At 61.5% G+C, this 9,003-nt stretch overlaps 1 protein-coding gene across 1 annotated transcript in view; it reads right to left on the reverse strand.

The window, feature by feature from the left end:
• Nucleotides 1-7,371, reverse strand: part of CUNH16orf74 (chromosome unknown C16orf74 homolog) — a 20,534-nt gene extending 13,163 nt beyond the window's left edge. Inside the window, exons 1-2 of the mRNA XM_040443265.1 lie at nt 7,329-7,371; nt 6,153-6,237 (exon numbers count right to left, since the gene is read on the reverse strand). Coding sequence (XP_040299199.1) covers nt 6,153-6,237; nt 7,329-7,356 — 113 coding nt within the window. The 5' untranslated portion in view covers nt 7,357-7,371. The remainder of the gene's footprint in view (nt 1-6,152; nt 6,238-7,328) is intronic.
• Between the last annotated feature and the right edge of the window lie 1,632 nt (nt 7,372-9,003).

A 9,003-nucleotide genomic window follows, 5' to 3' on the forward strand; every position in this document is an offset into this window, starting at 1 on the left:
AGAGAGAGAGAGAGAGAGAGAGAGAGAGAGAGAGAGAGAGAGAATCCTGAGAAGGCTCTGCACTGTGAGCACAGAGCCCAACTCCGGGCTCGAATCCATGAACCGTGAGATCATGAACTGTGAGATCTGAGCCAAAACCAAGAGTCAGATGCTTAGCCAACTGAGCCACCCAGGCGCCCCTTTCCAACATATTTTTTGGTACATTTTACATTCTGTACCATGGAGGTACTTTATATATTCAGAAAATAAAGTGATAAAAAAGAGGAAACACTTTCTAAGGAAGGCTAACATAGACTTAGGTGGTAGGAAGGAGGAAGGTGGGCATTGTGGTCACCGGGCCCAGGGAAGCCGACAGGGAACCCCACAGAGTCCTGGGGTGGGGACACCGGGTCTGGCTGGTCCCCCTCCCGGGCCAGCAGCATTGGCAGCTGGAGTCCAGCCCGCCAGGTTCTGCTCTCAGCTGACCCCCCAGGCACCCTGTTCTTCAGGGCTTCTTCACTTTGAGACAGCCGTGGTGACTGCTTTGTGAGTCCCCTTCCTTCCAGAACATTCTGTCTGCACATGCAAATTCTTTTCCTTTTTCCCACCGAGTGGTGGATTTAGGCGCCCCCCCCCCCCTTGTTCCTTTCACTGAACCGTGCGTGTGGTTCTCCAGCTGCTCAGAAAGAGTGGCCGGTCCTTTTTCACACTTTCGTGGTCTCGCCTGCATGGCCCACACTTCTGACCCACACGTGGAAGGCCCATGGCCAGGACGCCAGGGTGGGCCGCCAGGAGCTGAGGCTGGCTGTGGGGGTGGCTATGACTTCAAGGACAGGTGTCCTCAGGGCCCGTCCCTTTGTGGCTCAGCCCTGTCCCCCAGGACCAGGCTAGTCCCCAGCCACCTGGAGTGCTGCCTGCTGATGGGCCCCTAGGGCCTGCCCTCCGTCAAGCTGGGAGGGGCCGAGGTGTGGCGATCGAGGCGCCCAGGGCCAGGCACACCCATACTCCCCTCATCTCGGCTCTGCCCAAGGTCATGCCCCTCCCGGCGTAGCCCTCCACCTTGTCCAGTAGATGGGCAGGTAAAAGGCCCGTCCCCCTTGATCTAGGACAGTTGTGTGGGGCCATCTCAGGTACAGAGCCGGGGAGCTGCGTCCAAGCAGGTGGGACTGTGGAGGTGTAGCTGGTGCTCAGAAGCCCAAGCCTGCCCTTGGGCCACCGGCTTCTATGGCCAACCTTAGGTATGGGTCCCTCAGGGCGCCCCAGGCCGGTCAACCTGACTGTGACCCTCCAGGCAACCCCTCCCTTCCTCCCTAGGACAGCAGGGTGCAGGTGGGGTCAGCCTGAGCAGGACACGGGGCTAGATCCTGGCCATGAGCCTGGAGGGCTGCGGGCTCTCCTGCGGGGACAGGGCACGGCCAGATGAAGTGCCATCTGCTTCAGCATTTAAGACCGGCTCTGATTACCCACCCCTCCTCTGAGTGGGTGGGGGTCTCCCCGCCCTCCGAGCCCCTACCTTCTGGGCTTCCAGCCAAGCTAACCTTGTCGCTTGGACAGCCAGTCCCCAGCCCAAGCTCCACCTGAAAGCAAGGACACTGGATCCGAACGGTGGTTCTCACCCTGGGCTGCACAGGCGAATCAGCTGGAAGGCTTCGTAAACACACTGGTGCCCAGGGCCCACACCCCAGCTGAGTCCTAACCCCCCTGGGAACGGGCCAGGGCTGCACCATTTTGAAAGCCATCCATGTGATTCTGAAGGGCAGGGGATGCTTCGACCCCTGGTCTGCACCGATTCCCGTGCTTCCTGTGACTAATAAAAGACATTCTGGGTCCCACGGCTCAGCTGTCATGGCCCTGCCTGTCCCCGTGACCTCACCTCCTCCTGCTTGGCCCCTCATTCCTGCCACACGCCCTTCTTCAGTGCTCATCAGCTCACCCAACATGTTCCTGTCTCAGGGCCTTTGCACCTGCTGCTCCGTCTGCCTGGAACACTGCCTCTGCATGGCTGGCTCTGACGTACGCACGGCAAGAGGCCCTCAGCCGCCTCGTCCCCACTTTACCTCCCTTTACTGCCGTCACTGCAAAATCTACCCATCTGGGTCTCATGCTCACACACTCCTTTCTGCCTCTCCTATGTGGGGGCAGGGACTTTGAGCTGCTCACTGCCCTTCCCTGGGGTCTGGTGCAGTGCCTGGCATGTAGCAGACACTCAACCACAGATAGAAGGTCGTGCCAGAACAGTGCTGGTCTGGGCTCTGTCCCCCATGGGAAGAGGGGTGCAGGGGTAGGTGGCGAGGTTAGGGCCCCCCCCCCCAGGATCCCCATGGGCGGGAAGCCGCAGCCCACTGTACAGACGGGAACACTAACACTCGGTAAACGGAGACACTGACCTTGGCCATCTTCTGCCTCCATGCGAGCCCCACCTGTCGCCTTCCTTTCAAAGGTATGAAGCCCCTAACTCGTTCTGAAAACTGCTCAAAATGTACCGGCTGAATGGAGGCCTTTACAACCCCCTGTTCATGGAGCTCCCAGCCCCCACTGGAGTAAAGCCCAAGTTCTGCCCTCCTCCCCTCCCACCTGGCTGCTTCTCTCCCTGAGCACCTGCTGCTCTCCACTCTCCTTCCCTACTCTCTTCCAGACCAGCTCTCGCAGGCTTGCTTGCTGCCAGGCTCGCTCTCTCTCTCTCTCTCTCTCCCCCTTTCCCCTCTCTCCCAGCTGCACAGCGGCCTTGCTCCTGTCTGAAGCCCTGTATCCAGCCCTGACAGCGCACAGTAGGGATGAAATCAATGTTTGTGCAATGAACGGTCCCCAGACGGACCCCACCGGCAGCATCGGGCGGCTGGAACCAACCGTCTGCCCTAGGCGGGGCCGCGGAGTGACTCTCATCTGCGCCGGGACCCGCAGTGAGTGCTGGGCCTCTCGACACCAATCGGAAGAATGGGCATCCTGACTGCCAGCCCCAACCACCCCATGCCTGGGTTACAGGCCGAGTGGGGGAGAGGCTCTGAGCCCCTGCTCAATTCCCCTGCAAGGGAGAAATGCCCTGGGCGGTCGGGGGCGCCGGGGAGGGCATGCCCGTGTCCCTTGTCCCCACCATCACCATTGTCACCTGCTCAGAAGAGACTAAAAACCCCAACATCGGCCAGATCCCAACAGTGGGCCGTCCTCCCCAACAGCCAGCCGGTCCTCCTCAAGATGGTCAAGGTCACGAAGACAGGAGCTTCTGAGAAACCCTCACGACCAGGGGAAACTGAGGAGATGTGACAAGTCATTGCAAGGTGGGCTCACGGGACAGTGAAGGGGCTTGAGGCCAAGTGGAGGAAAACCCAAACAAAGCATGGACTCCACCTATACTGACCTGTTGGGACTGATCTGCTGACCCGGATGAAGGGGCCAGTGTGCTAACTCTCGGCGAAACTGTAAATTTGAAACTGTACTTCCTGTAAATCTAAAACTGTTCTAAAACACAGTCGTTAAGACACTTGACCAAGCCACCAACTCTGGACGCAGTCTCCATCTCCTGGTCCCCTTTCCTCCCAGCCCCACCTGGCCCCAGGTGGCCCCAGAAGGACAGTGGGCTGGGACCAGCCCGGCCCGGGAGCCCTGTCTGCTGGGTAACATCTTCAGTGCCTATCTAAGATAACTCTCAAAACCTGGCCCAGGGGATGTCCTCACTCATCATTCCACTTCACAGATGGGGAAGCTGAGGCTCTCATATAGGAAGGGATTTTCACAAAGCTGCACTTAGTCAGGGCACACCTGGGATCCGAACTCAGCTCTCTCTAACCCCACAGCCCCGTCACCAGTGTTTCCCCAACTTGAGCAGGCACCGGAATCCCCCAGAGGGTTTGTTAACAGCCCGCCCCACCCCGAGTTTCTGACTCAGTCGTCTGGGAGGGTCTCACACGTCCGACCGGTTCCCAGATGACGCTGAGGCTGCAGGTCTGGGGACCCCACCGAGAACCACACAGCCCTACCGCGCTGTCTCCCGGGCAGCGCCACCCCACGCTCAGGCACGGGGAAACCACTCACCCCTCCCTGCCGCCTGCTGAGCCCGCCCCTCCTGCCCGGCCATGTGACCCGGGGCCTGTGCCTCGGTCTCCCCATCTGCGAAGTTACCTACACTGCCCAGCTGTAGTGAGGATTAAAAAGCAAATCCGGGGAACTCATTCCAGGAGCAGCTCCTGGCTCATGGGGAGGCCGGCCAAGTGCCTGACCTTGGATGAGAGGGCACGAGGGAGGAGCTCTTTGGACAGTGGAGCACCCCCAGTCGCCGCGGCTGCTCCCGCCAGGCCCTCGGGCAGCAGGACTCTACTCCCAGGGGTCCTCTGTGCCCACTTGCCTTGGGGACCGGAAACCAGGATGTGTTTCTTTCCCACACCACACCCTCACCAGCTCCTGCCTCGGGCGGGGTCTCTGCCATCAGACCAGAAGGGCACGCTCCCACCCCTCGCGCAAGGGGCTCAGGGGCGAAGTGACTCGCAGTGGGGTGATGGGTGTCCCCCCATATCCACATCCACCTGGAACGCGACCTTATTTGGAAACAAGGTCTTTGCAGCTGTGATTAGTTAAGAACGTTGTGATGAGATCATCCTGGATTTAAGGCTGGCTCTAAGTGCAAGGACAGGTGTCTCCATAAGAGGAAGGACACAGACAGGGAGGAGGCCGTGTGGGGACAGAGGCAGGCAGGGAGGACCTTCCCCTGGAGCCTCCGGAGGCCCTGTGGCGACCCCGCGGGCACCCTGGTTTTGGACTTCTCATCAAGTTCTGATCAAGAATTCACCATCGATCCTAACTATGTGACTGGGTCACTCGGATTTCTGGAGTTTATCCCAAAGAAGTAATAAGTTTAGGGGCGGCGTGGTGGCCTGGTCGGTGAAGCGTTCGACTTCGGCTCAGGTCACGAGCTCACGGTTCGTGGGTCCGAGTCCCATTGTCAGACTCTGCACTCACAGTGCGTGGCCAGCTCGGGATTCTCGCTCGCTCTCCCTCTCTCTCCGCCCCTCCCCAGCTGTGCCCTTTCTCCCGCTCTCAAAAATAAATTAACAACAAAAAAAGGAAATAACAGGTAACAAAATCGGAAATGAAAGAGGACCAAAACAGCACTATTTACAAACGCAACAAGCTGGAAATGACCCAAGGCCAACTGTTGGCGGAAGGCGACACAGGCATCAGAGTGTGGAAGGACGCGCAGGGCCCACACTAAACACATACGGGTCTCGGCCGCACAGCCGGGTGACGGCACGCCTCTGCGGGCGGCGAGGGCAAAGAAGGTAAGGTGGACGACTGCGTGCGCTGTGCACGTCCCTGGCGGCAAGAGTCAAACTCAGGCTCCGCAGAGCCTGGGTGGCGTTGGTGAAGCACAGAGAGCAGGTCCTGTGCCCAGCTTCCCCCGCCCCGCTGCCTGTCCCTCTCAAGTGGCCTGCCACCTCCAGGGATCACGGCTGTGAGAGGCTGGTGTGGCTGGTGGCAGGCCTCGCCCCTAAGAGCTACAGTGAAAAATACGCGAGCAGACCTCCCTCGACGGCACTGCCCCTGCCCTGGCAGGTGGCTCCTCGGGGGCCAGGCTGGAGGTGGCCCTTTGAAAGGCTCCCAGCGCCAGGAGCATTAGGCCTGCTGCCCTGCCGGGGCTTTCCCTCCGGGGAGGGGAGAGAGGGCGGCGGTGTGGTCCCCAGCGCCCGGGGCGTCCTCCCCTGCTTGGGCCCCAGAGGTTCCTCCAAGGCCTCGGTTTACTTGTCAGAGATGTGCTGGGGCAGCAACCCAAAGCCCGGGACCGTGGGGGGCCGAGTGGATACCCCAAACGTGGCCTCTGCACACGAGGCACTCTCACTCCGCCTGAAAGAGGAGGGCCTGAGCACATCATGCTCATCATGCCCTGAGCACATCGTGCTGAGTCAAGTAGGCCAGTCACAAGAGGACCGATACTGTACCACCCACTCAGATGAGGTGTGCGGGTGCCCGGGGTAAGCGCTTTCACAAAGACAGAAGGAAGGGCGGCCGGAGGCGGGGCTGGGAGAGGGGGCAGGGAGGGAGGGAGGGTGTGCAGCGGGCGGGGGCACAGTTCCGGTCCGCAAAGCGGGGGCGGGTTCGGCAGCACACAGCGTGAGCGCGCTTGATGTCACGGCCCTCACCGTCGGCTTGCACATGGTTAAGAGAGCGAACTTTATGTTACGTACATTTCGCCACGATTAAAACCCAAAACGGTAAGCTGGCGCCGAATGCCTCCTCTGTGCCCCGCGCCGGGGAGGCCCGCAGCGAAGCCTGAAGGATGAGGGTCCTTGAGCTCCAAGGGCGGGGTCTGGATGCGACGGCTGGCCCTCCCCCCCAGGGGGGGGGGCGGCGGGGGGCCCGCCCCCCCCCGGGGGGGGGGGGGGGGGGGGCCCCCCCCCCCCCACTCCTGCGTGGGCTCAGCCTGCGGCCTCAGAGGGGCCGGGCCCTGGAGGGAGGTGGGCTGCTTCCGCCTCTCCAGCATCCCCGTCCCCACTTTGCAAACGACACCCTGTGGGTGTCCAGGGGAACCACTGCCGCGCACCTGCTCCGCGTCTTAGAGAAACTGTCCATCAAGATGCCCCACCCCCGGGGCAAGGGGCGGGGGCCATACCCTAAGCGGGGCCCATCAGATGCACTCCTGAGCTCACCCATCCCGGCAGGGGGACTGGAGGTGGTCCTTCTGCCTGGCCCGGGCCTTCCCACACCCCTGACTTCCTGCGGCGAAGGGATGGGGCCAGGGACACCCCCAAAACATCCAGGAGGTGAGTCAGCTCTGCGGGGCATGCCACCCACATGGGCGAGGGAGGGGCCATCAGAACGACCCCCCAGGTTTCAGGCTGGGAGGCGTCTGTCACTGAATAACGGGCTTCAAGGGGAGAGGTCTCCCTGTGGACCATGGCTGGACATCAGGGGCTAGGGCACAGGACAGATGTCTGCACTGCCTCTGCCAACACCTACCACGTGCCACCGTGACGCTGTGTCCTTCTAGGACCTTCCCCGGGCCCCGGCAGGCCGAACCCCCTATGCCGGTGACACCAGGCCCGCGGGGTACAGAGCAAAAACGCCGTGTGTGCCCGGCTCTTCCTCCCTTACTCTCCGCGGTTGGGATTAGTCCCCCTGAGGGAGAAGCCAAGGCCCAAGGGCACCGTGGCCACGTCCCTCTCCTGCCAGTGGCAGGGAAGGAGGAGTGCTGAGAGTCACAGCCCGCATATATAAGGCACCTGCTGTGTACAGATGCTGCCTTGACTGGCGGTGCCCCCTCCCTCTCCGGGGTGTGCCTCCTGCTCTCTCCTGCCTCATTCCCGCACCGCCCCTACCTCCCTGGGCCCCAGAAGAGCTGGTGGGGGAGCCGCCCCCCTTACCTTTCAGGCAGGACAGCTTAAGCCCCATGGCGGCGCGTCCGCAGGCCTGCGGAGAGAGAAGGGGCTTGCTGGGTGCTGGCCATGTGCGGCCAAGCCCCCCACCCACCGCAGCCCCACGGGTGCACAACAGGAAATAGTGGGGAGAGAAACCGCCGATGACTGGCGAGGTCAGGGTGCGTGCTGGCTGCATCTGGGCTGAGTTTGCTCAAAGATGAGCCTGTGCTGGCGGAAAAAGCTTTCAGGTGCCTCGGAGCTAAATATACTGGAGGTCCTGGAGCGTGGGGTGCAGCTGAGGTGAGGGTGTGGTCGGGCCGCCCTTCGGAACCGAAGCCACCTGGCCTTTCCGTTAAGGGGCTGCTGGCTTCAGAAACAGCAGGGCAGGGGGGGGGGGGGACCCTGGGCCAGGCTGCAGGTGGCCCGGAGCCCGCCGTGATGGGCTCACCTTCTGTTATGGTGCGGCCGCGCTTTATAAATGCGCGTGCTTTGGAGATCTAACAGATTGAGGCACCCGGGCCTTAGTGCGTGGGAGTTAAAATTGTCCCAAGTGTTCTCACGATCTGCCGGCCGATTGATGGATAAAACAGGGGGCAGCTGACGCGGTATGCGCCTGACATTCCACAGCAACAACCCCGGGAGATGTTACTACTTCCCCATTAACAGATGTGGAAATCAAGGCTCAGAGAGCTGGTGTCCCTGCCCGAGGCCAGCCAGCTTCCTAGGAGACGGGAGCTGGGGTTCCAACCCCGGGGCTGCCCCTCCAGGGGCCTGTGAGGCTCTTGTTTTCACCTCTGAGGGTCCTTGTGTCTGAGGGTCGATGGGGGCGGGGTGCTTATCCCTCCTTTCACAGGGAGCTGCCTGTGTGCCAGGCTGGGGAGGGGAGAGGGATGGAGGGGGCCGGCAGGGGGGCCCATCATCTCCTCGTCCTGCACAGAGGCTGGCACTGATGCCTAGGAAGTGCTGGGGTCCCCCAGGCGTCCATGACATGGGTGCTGTGCTGGTTCCCCCCCTGGGAACTTATCAGTCATGCAGCATCTCGGGCACACCCAAATGAATCGGTAGTTTAACAAGACCCCCTGGGAGTCGTGTGCCTGTTAAGGTCAGAGATGCTGGCTCTGGGCCAGAAATTGTGGGGGTCTCAGCGTGGAAGATGGGGGGCAGTGAGGGTGTGGAGAAGTGGCTGGAAGTCCGGGAGACACGCAGGGTCAGGCGATGGGGGGGCGGGGGGGGGGGACTTGGAAGGACCCGAGGGGAGGGCTCTGACTTCATCCAGGCTGGGTATGTGGGACAGGCAGGAAGGAGGTGGCCTGGAGACATCTGCTGGGGGATGGGCTGGGGACACGAGTGGGAGGGAGGGAGACAGGGCAGGGGAGGGACAGACACCCGTGGAGCATCTCTGACTTGGCCGGGGCCTGGCTCAGCCAGCTGACCACAGGCAGGTTCCTCAACCCACCTGGACTTCACTTTCCTCATCTTTAAAATGGGGAGGATGCTCTTGGAGGTGTCACTGAGCAGCACGGGAAACTGAGTTATCAGGGGGGCACAAGGCTCAAGAAGTGTCAGCTGCTGTGGTTTATGACAGTCCCAGAGAGAAGACGGGTCTTGGTTTCCAGCAGGGGGTCTTTCTCCAGGGCTGTGCTGTCCCGAGTGTGGTCCTGGCCCAGAGGCCTGGGACAAG

This window comes from Herpailurus yagouaroundi, unplaced genomic scaffold, assembly GCF_014898765.1.
Source record: "Herpailurus yagouaroundi ecotype Mexico unplaced genomic scaffold, PumYag 190, whole genome shotgun sequence".
Classification (NCBI taxonomy): domain Eukaryota; kingdom Metazoa; phylum Chordata; class Mammalia; order Carnivora; family Felidae; genus Herpailurus; species Herpailurus yagouaroundi.